We start from the raw sequence: 16,141 nt of genomic DNA on the forward strand, positions 1-16,141 counted from the left end.
CATTCAAATAATTTATCACAACAGAGGCTCAAGTACGTGACAGAGGTAAAGACACTCACAACCATTTGATAGAACACAGGATGACAACAGAACATGGTCGGTAACATAGATGTTGTAAAAAAAAAGTGATAGTATTTAAAACCCCAATACAATTAACATTTTTTTACAAGACAATATGTAGATTGTGTCATTTTTCCAAAGTTTGCAGCACATCAAGCATACCTCTTCTTGTTTTTAGTCTCTAGACGCCAAACAAATAACCTAAGAGGAAGTACCAGAATTTTACCATACCATAAACAACTCTTATCACAACATCCAATGGGAGGAGGTAATCAACATTACCAAAATTAAAGTTTTGATATGAATGCTGTTGGTGCAGAATAAAAAAGGTCACAGTTCACCTATGAGAAACAGTTAAATAAACAACATATGTTGCAATTTGTAATGCACTGTTGTGAGTAGGGAAGAAAACAGACAACATACAAAATCTTACGTTCAGCACACAAATATACTTGGGGGGGCAAGGGGCTTATATCTATTGACACCTACTATTCATCAGTAGGTCCAGACCTCAAAATGTATGTTCAGATCCATCCACTTTCTCAAAGCACAGATCAAACAACATAATTTTTTATATGGAACTGGCAGAATTGTTTTCTGCGATATTGGTCTTTAACTTTTTATTTGAACCTGAAGATTAAAATAAATCAAAATCAAAATAATGTAATACATGCAAAGAGCCATTTGTTCCAACTACTTAAAAAAACAAAACAAAACAAAAAACACCGTTAAGCTCATTTGAAACAAAAATACACAGTTATTTTCCTGATTCAGCACAACACCCAAATTTTTACATTTATTTGGCAAGATCTCGGTTCAGTTTCATTTATTACTTCACAAAAGGAGGCAACTTAATTTCAACTAGTCGACGTAAAACCAGTGTTTTCTTCCCTGTTTTTAGTGTAATGAAAAAAATCCATGAATAATTTTGGGCACTTCTTTCATTTACAACACAATCTTAGCAGTCATAGAACATAAAAATAAAATTATTGTGAGCTTTCTTTTGAACTTCAAACATTATTACCGTACCTTTGCTGGTGCATATTCAACGTGAGACGGTATGCAGATTTGATAATGAATTAACTGAGAGGCTATGGGCACATTTCTTTGGGTGTGCTGGGATCAGGGAAAGTATATTCCGTACTTCTTAATTTAAATGGTGCACATTACACCACATAATTCCTTTCAAATATCTGACGTATAACATTCATAATAGTATTTGCCTTGAAGTATGACTGAATTAGACGTGCATGACTATGAACTCAAACTCCACAACATAAGTCAATGCTTAATGTGTCATGTTAACAACATACTACATACAATATTAAGGTTCTGGTGGTGGTATTTAGTTGTTTCACCATATTCACATTACTTTAAAAAATTGGTCTCTAATAATGATGTTAATTTGTTCAGAGGTAGCAGTACATTTGCACTGCAGCACATGGATAAGCAAAGATGAAATGCACATTGACCAAATCTGGCATTCTGAAATACCAGTCATGTGAAAAAGCAAAAATGAAAATAATGACTGAAGAAACAAAATATTAAAGCCCCAACCTGGAAACAGTCCTTAGCTATCTTGCATGAAATAGTTATACCATAATGCGCTTGCATTTTTCAAAAACAATTTACAAACACTCGTTTTTGAAAGGGTCATATTGTTACCTGTTAAATTCTATATTTGTTTACAACTGAGATCAAACTGGAACACCACACCAGTTCCCAAAAATGACAATAGGAGGGACTGTAAAGTTTAGTTACAGTAAGAAATAAATAAAAGTACAAAGGAGTTATGAAAATAATACAATAATACTAACAAGGTTTTCAAAAGTGCTGTAGTATATTTACAAATAAAAACAGTTAATGAAACAGAATTTGTCAAAAAGAGAAAGAAAATGCTTATCTGTAACTGTTTGATGCAAAACATAATCTATACCACACCCAAAGACTGACTTACAACAAAGGGCACTCGAAAATGAACCACAGAAGAAGACATATTTAGGCACTGAACCCACACTATACTTCATGGTTAAGCTAAAGCAGGCAGTATACCCGATGCCCATCCCTCCCACTCCACCCTCCCTGTGATCATGTGTTCTAAGCAAAAAGAGGATTACTTACTTGGATGAACTGATAACACCATACAAACATTCTTCAAGACAATGAAAAGTAAAACAAAAAACACCACTTTCCTGAAAAAATAAAACAAAACAAAACTGATGACTATTTCTTAAGGCAGTTGTAATTAAGGAGATGTCTAATGCTACCAAAGGCCAAAAAGGAATGGGTGGGCACTGCACACCATGTGCATATAATATACTATAGAAAATACAAGACGTAGTATAACACATGAACGTGACACTGGCCATTTGAACTCATACTTGCCCACTGAACCTTTGTGATGGAGTATTGGCTCTCCTCATCACAGGAACATACTTTTGTGCTCTCTAGTATACAAAGTCCTTTTTCTTTCATGAAAGGAGATGAGACATTGAAGTTATGGAGAATGGGATGAGGTGAAACAACCAGTTGATGAACTTGATAACAGAAAGAAACTAAGGACAAATATCACTCACAATGAACTCCTTACCAAGAATATGGATATTCTAGGCTATGATGGTTTTAGAGTTTACCACACAGGTTCTAAACAAGATGTGAAGGTGCATGATGTAGGCCATGGATGAGAGACCAAAAAAAGTTTGGGTTTTATCCAGGTGCGCATAAGATCAGGTGGGGATATACAAAATAATACTCCATTTTGAGTACTTTGCCAGCATACGTTTATCTTTTTTGTGACCGTCAAAGCCATCATTCTTGTGCTTATTAGGGATCCTAATTGCTCTTATGGAGATGCCATTGCAACTGCAACTTAGAAACCAAAACAACAAAGAAAGCCCTTGAAATGCTACGTCAGAGTGAGGGACACCTGACTGATATTGATTTCATCATAGATTTGAAGATCAGTGTGCATAATGCAGAGATGTTGGAAGTTCATCACCCCATTTACACCAGCTAAGACCATAAAGAACACCAATGAATGCAGTTGGCAAATCAAATTGTCATATGATGAAGGCATGGCCTGTTCACAGAGTAAGCCACATTTTCGCCCCTCCAATAGATGCACTCTGATACATTTCCTCTTTTTTCCTCAAGTCCTGGGGTCAAGTCTTTAAGGAGTACCTGGTAGAGATTTCCACTTTTGTTTAAGCACATGCAAACTATTTAGGTACAATATGTTTAAAGATTTTGTGAATAACTTAAGAAGACATTTCCCTGCTATATTTGGATTGAGAAACATTTGGCAGTTGAAAATTTCAACAAATTATATGCAAAAAGTTAACGTTAAAAAAATAAAGAAAAATATATTTACAAAAATGTTTCCAGTCCTACCACTTCTTACGTAGAAATAATTGTTTTATGAAACAGAAATGCACTTGTAAGGGTGGTTACCTTATCTCAATACTAGGAAGACCTGAATCGTTTCCACCAGATATTACAGTATGTAAAAAATAAAGTAAATCGTTGTTCCGTTACTTCTATTACTTCAAATATTTGCGCAAAAGCCTAAAACCTACAGCTCCGTCCCCCAAAGAAAGAAATACTTTACAAAAGAAATAAATAATCGCTTTGCCCCAAAAGTCACTTAATATGAAAAGTAGTAAATTATGACCAAGAAATTGATGAACCTGCTCATCGTCAGCTTTGCTTAGCAGTTAAATGGACAAGTGCCTGAGATGAGTTCTGCAGAAATGTATGCCACCAAAACCATCTTTTGACTGTCAACTCTCCTCTCTCCTTGGAAAACCCCTGGCAGGCCACTGCCTTGAGAACACATTTCTAGAACAGTTCCTGCCATCAGTGCTTTTAGAATTCAAAAAATGAGAAAAAGATGAAGGAAAATACTCCCAATACCAAGGCCAGACATTTGGCACATCTGACCACACTCAAGTCTTGACCAAACAATGACCAAAAAAAAAATGGCATGAACTTGAAATAAACAAAGGTCACTGTTGCAGGCAGGCTGGAACCTTCTAGTCCCCAAGAAAGTGGTATGAGGTCACTTTCAGTAGACTTGGAGCGGTATTGAGAGTTTGGGAGAAGATGCGTCATGACAACTTAAAAAGAAACGTAGAAGGAACAGGACACAGATGGCAAGTCTGTAGCAACAGATGAACAAAGATGCCTCGTCATCACAGTAATGAAAGAAGCAGTAGACAGTGATTAAAACATGGAACAGTTGCTTGTTTCATCATCACTGGTGCAGAAGATGTGGTTTTGGTTTCAGAATGGTGATTGGTGGAGAGGTTGCTAAAGGAACCTATAAGGATGGGCACTCGGCTATTATAATCGCACCAATTATATTTTCTTGCGGAACTGCTGACCAAAAACACCCTCTAAGGAAACCTTCCCTCCATAAAGAGGCGCTACGGCAACTGTTTGCAGGCACACGTTGGTGTGATGTTTTGAAACCTTTTTTATTATTACTATTATTTATTACTATCATTGTTCGTTAAGAGAGTCATTATGATCGTACGTTTTACACTGATGCTCCTAGACCGTAGATTAAGCACACACACACACACCGCTGGTACTGGACAAAACCCTTTGTTTCCCAGACTGGCAGTCAGGAAACTCTCCTTCACCTTCTCCTCAAAGGACATTTCAATGAAAGATGAACAAAAAAAAAACTGTACTTTGATTGGCAACTTTGGGACACCCGTGAGGGTGTTGAAGTGGGTTTGTTTTTACTTTAAATCCCCCAGGTGGATGTTGGGTCACTGCCGTCCCTCGAGTGGCTGGATGCTATTTAGCACCCTCGACTGCTATGGGGGCTATTGCCGGGGCTTGAGGTGGCTCAGGGGCTTTGCTGAGGTCACTGCTGTCACCAGTGTTGTCATTGTTGTTGTCACTGCTGCTGCTGTTGTTGTTGTCATCACTGTTGTTGTCGTCATTGATGTTATCGGTGAGATCTTCCCTCACCTCTGGCTCTGGCGTCTTGTCCGGGCTTCTGCTGTTGTTCTGTTGTGATGAGACGTCCTTGGCGTCACTGTTGCAGTTGGTGTCAACATTGCTGTTGGTGTCGCCATGGTTGTTGGTGTCGCCATGGTTGTTGGTGTCGCCATGGTTGTTGGTGTCACCATGGTTGTTGCTGTTGATGCTATCGTCAACGTTCCCACAGTCTGTGTGCTGAGAGCTGGGATGGTCTGTCTCGCCGTTGGTGATGCCATGTGGGTTGCTGGGTGGCAGGTCGGGGACAAGTGGCGGGAGGCTGATGCCTTGGATGAGGCGCACCAGGCCTTTGACTTTCTCCAGAGACACCTGCATGTCCTTCTGTCGAGCCAGCACTGTGTTCTTGGTCTCCATGCATTTCTTTGGAGAGAGAGAGAGGGGTCAGAGACAGAGCTTACTCAGATAAGTCAATATTATTGTCTTGTCAAGTGCAGGTCTGCACAGTGTTTCAACAGCCAAACACTACCTAGTACACGGACTACACTACACTACACAGTTTTGCAGTGTATATTCAACAATTTAATTACATTTTGCAATTCATTTCGCAGTCTATGACAGTTGAATAACACTCACAGTGTACTCTCTTACGTGTTGAATTAACACCGCAACATTTTATTTGTACGGACTAGTACAGACTGTGATGGCATGCATAATAATTGAGAGAGGGGTTATTCATTGTTGGGCTTACTGTTATTGAGTTGCTGAGTAGTTTGACTCTTTGTTCCAGGTGCTCTCTCTCCTGTTTGAGGTCCTCGCTCCACTTTACCATTTTTTGCTTCTCCTCCTCTTTTGCTGCAGGGGAACATCACACACAGACAATAGAACTTGGAAATTACCTGCGTGCCACTGGCTCTGAAAAGCTGTATAAATAATAATGGCATGTCTTAGGGAGTGCAACCGACTGGAAAGAAAGACTTGTCTTGTGCAGCGACTACTTATCAGTGTTATCTGAATATGAAAAGCAGAGTATTGTACACATGAATATTTCATGTTTGAGGAATCACAGCCACAAATTCATTCTCATTCAATGTGTGGATTTTCTTGCCAGGTTTATATTCAGGACTAGATCCACATGGGCTGGGTTTTAGTGGTGTCTTGCTGTGGCTGCATCCCTACTTAGCTTGATGTTTACTGGAGTTAATGGTGTTTCATAGTTTGGGGAGATATTAGCAAAAATGGGCCAACAAAAGAGAAAGAGGCAAAACCAATATGGCAGAATCACAACAAGTGGAGCTTATAGATATCTCAGCAGGTTTGTATGTGATGTTTAGAGAAAACCAGGAAGCGTGCTCAACACCTTATAATACTGGGTGCTTAACTTTGATGATCAAGAAACTGATTTAAGAAGCGGTTTTAACTTTTTCTACTCTGCTTCACAAAAGTTTTGGGCTTAAACACTTCCTCAGTGTGAATTGGTGATTCGTGATATTGAAATGTACAATGGTAAGTATGTGGAGTAAAGGACAAATATTATACAATCGCACGGGTGTCAACACAAGACATGCTTATAATTGCTTACCGGCTTTGTACGCGATATATGAATGTACAATTGCAAGCGTTCCTGGCCATGGGATTGCTTCTTCTTTCTCCATTATCTGAGAAACAGAAAACCAAACGGCGCAGGTATCTTGCTGTGAAATTCCTCCCATGATTTTGAAGAGAACTGTGCTGCACAGCTTTCCAGCACAAGTATTCTTTCGCAAAAGGACAGTTATAGTCATACCAACGTGATAGAACATCATAATTATACCAACCTGATTGCATACTGAACATGATATGCAAACCTTTGTTATTTAGATACCCAAGCTACATACTTCTTATGGAGAGCCGTCTTGGACACTCATTCAAAATCACACAGACAAAAATAAATAAAATTCAACAGTGAAAATGTAATCATTGACTAAAAGACAAAAATAATAATTACAAAAGAATGAAGCATGGATGTCCAAAATGTAAAACAACTAAACTTACAAAGTAGGGAACAGCCTTTAGAAGGGACACCTGCTACTGATCTAGAGTTGGGTTTGATAACATGCTGATCATCTAACTACTGTTCTTGCCACCTCACCCCTGAGGTACTTGACTCTGTCTCATATTGTGTTCAGGCTGACAGAACCGTGCCAGTGCCAGTACCAGTTCCCGCACCTATTCTCGGGCCGACTGATGTGTTCACACCAAAATTCTTGAGTATTTGGGAACCATAAAGTTGGTACACTTTGTGAACCATGAAATGCAAACAGTGGTGACAACGTAAATGCCTACAGGTTCATGAGGCAATGAAATGAAAAACACGGCACGAACTTGGGTCGTTCACTAAGCACCGTGGTTTCCAACGTGAACAAGGCACGGGAACAAGCCAAGCACTGTTTGGTACAAGCACCGTTCTGGTCGGCCTGAACACAGCTTACGAGGAGTAGGCAATTACCTGATCGTGACATTTGGGGCAGATCCACATGCCCTTGGGAATGGTTTTCAGGGGTGGATCCAGGCAGTCCAGGTGATAAACTCGTGAGCATGTATCACACATTAGCAACTGACCACTGCGTCTGCACACAGCGCAGAAGTCCTCATGGATATCTCCCTGTCGGGAAGAATCGCACCAATCAGAATCAAAGCTGCTTGATGCTCACCAGTTACAGCGATGTAATTTGTTAGGTGGCGCTGGCGTTTGTTTTGAATTAGGTAGCAGTTTTAGGATCGTTGTGTTAAGGATTAAGATAACAAGGGGGGATAGGATCTGCGCATTGCTTGAAATTCTCTCTTGCAATAACCTGCAAGATATTTCCTGGCTGTTGATATGAAATTGCAGGCAGGTAACAGACATGATTTCATGCCAGCTCAGATCATCTCTTTGATCTTTACTTGTTGTTGCCATTGTTGTTATATCATCATGTTTATAATGTGTTTACTCTACATGATGGGTCCTGCAAGTGTTGCCATGTCAAGTTTTGTGCGTAATCTTTTTTTCCAATGAAGCAGACTTTGACTTTCTGACTCTGATCTAGACTTCCTGATTGAGGAGGTGGGGAACTTTCCTTTTCAAATGGAAACTAAAACATAGGGAAAAGGAGGCAGTGAAGGATATAGGGAACTGTTCACTTTGTAAGGTGATGGACATCCTCAAAACATAAATGGACAAAGTGATGGATGGTATGCGACATGGGATTATGAGAGTAGGTTCTAGTGAAGTGTATGTTGAACTGTACCAGTTTTCTATCTGTTATAATAAGTATGTGTGTTGTGCAGTGTGAGTGTTCTGCTCTGCCAGTATCAATCCATTGGGGACTAACTCCATGGCTGTTCCCATAGACACACTATAGTCTGGCACAATGACATCTAATGTACAGTCATTGGTCTGGCAGGGGTATTAGCACTGAGGAGAGCTGGCAGCAGTAGGCAGCTATGAGATGAGATGTGTAAGCTACTGCTGTACTTCCTCTTGGAGCTAATGCGCCATGTGGTCTCTGGCAGGCAGCTACTACTTACATCCCCAGCGCTGGGGTTTGGCAGAGGAAGAGTGTGTGGGTGGACGGGTAAAGGAGCAGGGCCCCCGGAGCAGTCTGGGCCCCTGGGGGCCGGGGGAGCCAAGTGGCTGCCGATGGTGGCGGGGGTGACAAGGGGGTGGTGGTGGAGGTGATGGTAGTGTTGATGGTGGCCCAACTCCGACACACTGCTGTATTTGGGAGGGCGACCTGAATGAGATGAGACAAGAGACGGGACAAAAAAACGAAAATCGAAAAATAAAAACAAAAAAAGAAAGAAAGGGAAACCAAAAAGAAGGGAAGCAGGGAACACACAAATAAGGCAACTGTTTGTTCTTGACATACCTGTGACAAGGAGTCCTCATTGGCTAGCACAGAGAAGGGAGGCGAAGCAGAGGTTAGGTGAGCTTGAGTTGAGCGGGATGGTTAGTGGAAAGGGAAGCAACAGCTGATGCTATAACTACTACTGCATAACAACCACATTGACACTGTGTCCTCAGTGCAAGTCATGCGATGCGAGCGAAAGTGACAAAATCAGTTTTTCCAAGTTATTTTTTGTCAGACTCCTAACTGAACAAGTTGCAAAGTGGGGCTGAGCTCAAGTGATGCAACGTGGTGCAACATTTTGGAAACACTGTGCTCGACCTGGTTTTCCTCTAGTTTTTTGTTGGTCAAGCTGAAAGGATTCAATGGGAAAGAGTGAACTACTGTATTTAGGTGATAGCAGTGGTCATGCTGTAGAAATGATGCAAAATGAACAATTCCAGAGTGGACAGGGACAAAGCTACTGCTTTGGTCACATAACATGAATTTGGGACACAATGTCACATTGCAAAACTCAAGTGACTTCTGACAGAAATTTCCTAGAACAAAAATGTTAGTCTGGCCATGGCCATTGACCATTAAGACATATTTCAGTAGTGCTGAGTAAGTCATTCATTTAAAATGTGAAAGAAGTCAGAAAAGCCTTGTAAGCATGGAACCTTGTAACCACGGAAAGAAATGCCATCTCAACTCTACAACCAATTGCACCACACTTTGATTTTCCTCCTAAAATAGCCACCACTCGAGAAAAAAGGCAGCAGAAATTAAGCAAACATCCTTATCTGATCCTTATCCGACATGGATTCTTAAAAAAATATCAAACAAAACAAAAATACAAAGAATCATGTAAGCAGAAAACCGAAAAATGCTGTGATCTCTTACACATCTAAGACAATAGACTCCAAAAATAAACAATGCGTCAGAATGAAAGCTAAAACTCCCCATCACATGTACTAACTCCATCAGGATACCAACCCAGATGGGCGCTTAAGAGGGAGAGACACTTAGAGAACACAGAGTCTGTGGCTTCATAACACGAAAACACAGCCATTTTAATCATATTATCGCGGTACGAGTCATATTCCATGCCATTAAGACAACTATTATAACGGGTAAGTGAATTTTGATGTGTTTTTTTTTTGTTAGAAAGCATTAGTGGTAAAAATATTAAAGGCACATGCAAAAACATTGTGTCAGACCTGACACTAGAAAACAACAACCATCATGTATGGCTGTAATGTAAAAAAAAACAAGCACTGACTCTCTAATAGGTCCTTATCTATACACTTGCTATATTTTGACAGTGATTTGAAAGCCTTGCTTTACATTTACACAACATGGCTGAGCATATAGTATTATACAAAAATAACAAATATGTTCTGAAACATCACAGAATGTCAGCATTAAACAGACAGAAATGCAGAGAAACACTATCCCAGCAGACTGACCTCTCTTCCTGGTGCCTGGATGGGGAGGCGTGTTCAGGTAGGTCACAGCTGTCTTTTTGCGCTGCAGAAACAAAATGTATCACAAAATTTCACAGTATCTTTCATATATGTGGGGTTACCTGAAGGATAAATATTGTAAACACACTAAGCTAACCTTACTAGCTACTGCTAATCTTTCATCAAAGAAAAATACATAGCCTAGGCCCAGGCCGACCAAAACTAATAAGCAGACAGCAAGCATATGCATAGCTTGTAGGCCTATATACTGTGCATGCCACATATAAACAAGCAAGTAACACTGTACGTTGTCTGTAACTGTAACACTGTCAGAAGGCCATAAGGGCCAAAACGCGTAGGCATTGTAGCCAAATAAAAAGTTTTAAAAAATTGCAGCCTTGAGTGCCTCACCATCTGTCTACCTGGACCAAGTTTGAGAGCCCCTACTCTGATGAGCACCAAGGAAAAAGGTGAAGACCCAGAAGCACTCCAATTACCTGCTTGTGTTTAACACTGTACGTTAACCCTGAATTTATATCACTCATCGACATCATGACATATAAGTAGTGAAAACAAACTATCAATAGGCTATGTTGGACACCAGTGGGTGCCACTGTGTGAAAACAGATTGAGTGGCTTGTGTTACCTCAGGCTCAAACATGGCGCCACTGTACACTGGGTTTGCAGTGGTGCGCCGTTTCCTCTCTTGTCTCCGGCTCTGAATCTCTGAAGACAAACAAGAAGAGCAAAAAACAAGAGATGACATTCAAATTTGACAGGCAGATGTAGCCTACTGATCTGAGTCATGCTATGTTGAGTCATGCTTGCTAAGTTGCCAAACACAATGCTACTTACCCTCCAAATGACCATATGTTACCAGTCCAAGGGACACCATGAAGGCAAGTTTCTGAAAATAAAAAGGTTCAGCCAGTCAAATTGTGGCTCAAAATTATTCCATCAGCCCTAAAAAGCATACAGGCCAGATGTGTCGATCCCAGAGTCAGGATCCCAGAGTCAGTCACAAACTCTTGCCACAAAGTTCATCCAACCACCTTTGAATCAGTTCATCGTAATGAGTACTGAAGACATACACTACTACCAGTCAAAGGTTTCAGAACATTACACTTTACTCCCAACACACTTTCACTGATATTTCAGCTTTATAAATTGTGTGAATGCATGCAACTAATAAGCTTTGATTTGGGGGAAAAATGAACGCAGAATGAATTGAGAGCTGAGAGGACCTACCTCTGGACTCTCCTCCCTTTTCGGGGCTGGAGGAGGGGAAGGCATCGTCACAGGGGCAGGAGAGCTAGACGTGGAGGTGGAGATGGAGTTGGACTCCCTTGGCGGCGTATTTGGTTCAACTCTGTCCTGAATCACCTCAACCTGGACAATGGAGACATCAATGAAAGCAGCACCTTTAAGGACTAATGAGACGTTTAGGATGTAGGCTACAAACAAAACACACATTTAGGCAGGTGAATTATCACCAATGGGTATAATAGTACTAACATAGGACAAATACAGTAGGTAGCTTGTAGTGAATTTCGTATCTGATTCCTTATTCCTTATCTGATTTTAAATGAACCATTTCTGCATAGCATACAACATAAAAATGAAACACATAGAGTTCACTACACGATACAGTTTAACACCTCCCCATTTAAGGACAAAAAAACCCCTCTGACGCCAAGGACAGATGGGAGTCCAAATGAGTGAAGTGTTCAGTGTTCCATTGTGGCAGCACAACGGTTAACAGGTCACACCAACAAATCAAATCGATTGAGAAATTTATGTTGTTGATTTGATTGGCTAGCACAAACTAAATTCGCTAACCTGACTCTCGCCAGAGGAATGGGTTCCGACTTGCTCCACAAACATTCATCTCTAACTATGCCATATGCTTAGGTCTACGAAGGCGCGGTTTTATAAATAAATGCTTGCACATGATTGGAGAAACTGCTTGTCTGATATTCTGATATAATGAGAATCTACTTGAACTGCTCTCAGATTCGAGTATACAGTTGAAATTACTGAATCAATGTCGAAGAGTGAAGTGTAACAGAGGTCGTCTGCTGTAGTTCGCCACCCAGGGCTTGAACCCCTACCAGCCAATGTTCCAGTGTGGGCACGGGAGGCACAGCACGATACTGCTGAGCTAAAGGTCCAAGCCGATAGCTCAATGCTACAGATACTGTATGAGGCTACTAACGTTCTACTGTTTTCTGAGACAACTGTCGCGTTTCACTTATTTTTCCCCTTTCCACTATGTTTAAACTTTGACTACGTCACATATCAGAAAATCCTGTGATTGGTTTGGCTGCATGGCAGTTCGGGAGCAGGATGAATCTGAACATCCTCCAGACCCTTGTGTTGACTCACAATATGGAGCAGAAATTTGCAATGGTCTGGCAAGAGCCAGGTTAGAAATTCACTCCTCATTTGCATAATATTGAATCTGGCCAAATATTTTTGCTTCGCTTTGACCCACTTAACTTGTCTCATAGGAATGAATGGCGAATTTCGCTTTGCCACATGCCATATTCGCTTGCATGTGTCCCTAGCGTCTGCCACCAGGGCTCCTCCATCTCACCTTGGTGTTGGGGCTGCTGATGCTGCTGATGCTGCTGATGCTGCTGGCCAGCTGCATGGCCGACGTGGTGAGCTGGATGGGGGCAATGGTGGCCGGGGTGGTGATGACGATACCAGTCAGCTGGGCCGTGGCAAAGCTCTTGGAGAGGGCGGCGCCAACGCCGGCGCCAGGCTGGCCATTAAGAATACGCAGCTGGGTGATAGGGCCGGGGGCCCCCGTGGTGGTGGCCAGCGAGCCGGCGCTCACCTTGGTGGCCAGCATGACAGGCCTCTGCAGGAGCTGGGGGGCCGTCAGCATGGGGGGCAAGGAGGCGGGTGATGGGGCCGGGGCGATGGGCACTGTGGTGGCTGGCGTAGCTGGTTTGGGTCGGACCTGGAAAAGTGGTGAGTGCAAAGAAGTTAATCTCATGCTGATTTGGCATATGTGGAAAGGACTCCCTACAGTATGTGAGAAAAAAAACAACAACTTTGTGAGTCTTTGACAAAAAATGGCTATAATATGCTTCTGTATGTAGGGCTACTGAACTATACACTTCAACTTGAAGCCACCTGCAACAGTGACAGGCAGCATTGTAGTGAATTTCGTATCTGATTCCTTATTCCTTATCTGATTTTAAATGAACCATTTCTGCATAGCATACGACATAAAAATTAAACACATAGAGTTCACTACACGATACAGTTTAACACCTCCCTTTCACACTGGACTCCCCTCCTCCTTCTCCCACCTCCTCTGAAGTAACCTGCACTGACACACCTACACTGATGGAACCTCTCCCCACCCATCCCCCACCACAAACGGAGCAGCCACCCCCCACCATTACGACAGGACAAGTTAGGAGCGCACTGCGGAGGCTTAAGCCGAAGGCCAACGGACCTGATGGGGTCAGCGCCAGACTCCTCAGGACCTGTGCAGAAGAGCTAGCTGAGCCACTGCAACACATCTTCAATAAGAGTCTGCATGCGGGTAAGGTGCCCACACAGTGGAAAACCTCATGCCTCATACCTGTACCCAAAAAGCCACACCCCAAAGAACTAAACGACTACAGACCGGTAGCCCTCACATCCCATATAATGAAGACATTCGAGCGTGCGCTTCTGCTCAACATACTGAAAACCCAAAGTTCACACCACGCACTAGACCCACTACAATTTGCCTACCAGGAGAAGGTGGAGTTGAGGATGCTATTCTGTATCTGCTGCACAGAGTGCATTTTCACCTGGACAAAGGAAGCAGTGCTGTGAGAATCATGTTCTTTGATTTCCTCCAGCGCCTTCAACACAATACAGCCACTACTGTTGAGAAACAAACTACTGCAGATGGGAGTGGAGACTGGGCTGGTGAACTGGATCACAGACTACCTCACAGGAAGGCCCCAGTTCGTCAGACTAGGTGACCTCACATCAGAGACTGTAGTTAGCAGCACTGGAGCTCCACAAGGAACGGTGCTTTCCCCGTGCTGTTCACCCTGTACACCACTGACTTCAACTACAAAACACGAAGACCTGCCACATGCAAAAGTTCTCGGATGACACGGCCATTGTTGGATGCATCAAAGATGGGTAGGAGGGGGAGTACAGGGGACCTGGTGGAGAACTTTGTCAAATGGTGCAGAACCAACCAGCTGCGGCTGAACACCACCAAAACCAAAGAAATGGTGATTGACTTCAGGCGAACCACCCCACCCCTGGTGCCTGTCTCTATCGAGGGGGAGACTGTGGATACCAGTTCTCCACATACAAGTACCTGGGTGTTCACCTGGACTCTAAACTGGACTGGTCTGCCAACTCACATGCACGTTACAAGAAAGGCCAGAGCAGACTCCTACTTTCTGAGAAAGCTGAGATCTTTCAATGTCTGCAACAGACTCCTGCAGATGTTCTACCAGTCTGCCCATGGCCAGTGTGCTCTCCTATGCTGTGGCATGCTGGGGTGGCAGCATTAGGAAAAGAGATGCTGGACGGCTCGACAGGCTGGTGAGGAAAGCAGGGTCTGTTGTAGGCACAGAACTGGACCGCCCTCACAACCACAGCCGACAAGAGGACACTTGGCAGATTGGAACTCTATTTTTATTTTGGACAACGACAAGCACCCACTGTACCCAGTCCTCAACAACCAGAGAAGCCTGTTCAGCTACAGACTGCGCGCCATCTCCTGCAAGACAGACAGGCTGCGGAAGTCCTTTGTACCCAGGGCCATTCAGCTTTTCAAACATTGTCACAGAAGGACACACAAAGAGAGATCATCATAGGGGACTGGACTGCATAAACAGATCCCACTCCTGCATACTCTTTTTACCTGGACTCTCTACCCTTCGACTCCTTTTCAGCGGAATGCACAGCTGAGTGTGTGTGTGTGAGGTGTGTGTGTGTGTGTATGTGTGTGTGTGTTGTGGTGTGTGTGTGGTGTGTGTGTGTGTTGTGTGTGTGTGTGTGGGTAGATACTCAGTTTGCGATGTGTGTAACCCCCCTGACTACTGATACTCCTGGACTATGTACACTTTATTTTTGGTGTGTGTGTGTGGGTGTGTGGGTGTGTGTGTGTGGAGTGACACAGGGGGTGACTTGTGTTTAACCCCCCATCTCTTTGTCTAAGGAATACAATGGACATTGTTCTAGGAAAGAGACTATGGACACTCCTAGACACTTTATGGCCACCTTGTCTTGGCTACTATGTGCCACTTAGCTAAGGCACATGTGAACACTGTGGACACTTTACACTTTATATTTTTGGTGTGTGTGTGTGTGTGTGTGTGTATGTGTGTGTGTGTGTGTGTGTGTGTGTGTGTGTGTGTGAGAGAGAGAGAGATGCCTTGGCAATAAGTATGCAACAGCGAGCTATATATGATTATTTTATTTTATGTGTAAATATGTGTGTTATGTCTTGTGGACAATGTCTTTATGTCTTTATTTATGTGTGTATGCTACTTGACACCTTAATTTCCCCCTGGGATCAATAAACGATACTCTACTCTACTCTACTCTACTATTGGCTACAGTATGCTGTACAATAACAAAATAATTGCATCAGCAAATTTCATCATAGACTTGCACAAACAGGATTCCTAAAAAAGCTGTGAATTATGGTAAACTGTAAAAAACATATACATACATTCAGTGCAAACATTGTTTAATTCTTTTTCATTTACATTATGCTTGTCACATCTCACTGAGTTGTGTTGTAATGCATCTTATTGTGTTACGCTTTACTGTGTGTTGTTAAAC

General features: G+C 42.3%; 1 protein-coding gene across 4 annotated transcripts in view; it reads right to left on the minus strand.

The window, feature by feature from the left end:
* Positions 1-49: 49 nt before the first annotated feature.
* Positions 50-16,141, minus strand: part of phf21aa (PHD finger protein 21Aa) — a 51,359-nt gene continuing 35,267 nt past the window's right edge. For 3 of the 4 annotated variants that reach the window (XM_063188518.1, XM_063188516.1, XM_063188517.1), the window contains 10 exons: positions 12,918-13,289; positions 11,570-11,710; positions 11,177-11,228; positions 10,968-11,047; positions 10,325-10,385; positions 8,557-8,762; positions 7,496-7,651; positions 6,590-6,665; positions 5,759-5,862; positions 50-5,430 (listed from right to left, as the gene is read on the minus strand). In XM_063188518.1, the coding sequence (XP_063044588.1) occupies positions 4,864-5,430; positions 5,759-5,862; positions 6,590-6,665; positions 7,496-7,651; positions 8,557-8,762; positions 10,325-10,385; positions 10,968-11,047; positions 11,177-11,228; positions 11,570-11,710; positions 12,918-13,289 (1,815 nt within the window). In that variant the 3' untranslated portion in view covers positions 50-4,863. The remainder of the gene's footprint in view (positions 5,431-5,758; positions 5,863-6,589; positions 6,666-7,495; positions 7,652-8,556; positions 8,763-10,324; positions 10,386-10,967; positions 11,048-11,176; positions 11,229-11,569; positions 11,711-12,917; positions 13,290-16,141) is intronic. The other variant, XM_063188520.1, reaches the window with a different exon arrangement.

Source organism: Engraulis encrasicolus, chromosome 22 (assembly GCF_034702125.1).
Source record: "Engraulis encrasicolus isolate BLACKSEA-1 chromosome 22, IST_EnEncr_1.0, whole genome shotgun sequence".
Lineage (NCBI taxonomy): Eukaryota > Metazoa > Chordata > Actinopteri > Clupeiformes > Engraulidae > Engraulis > Engraulis encrasicolus.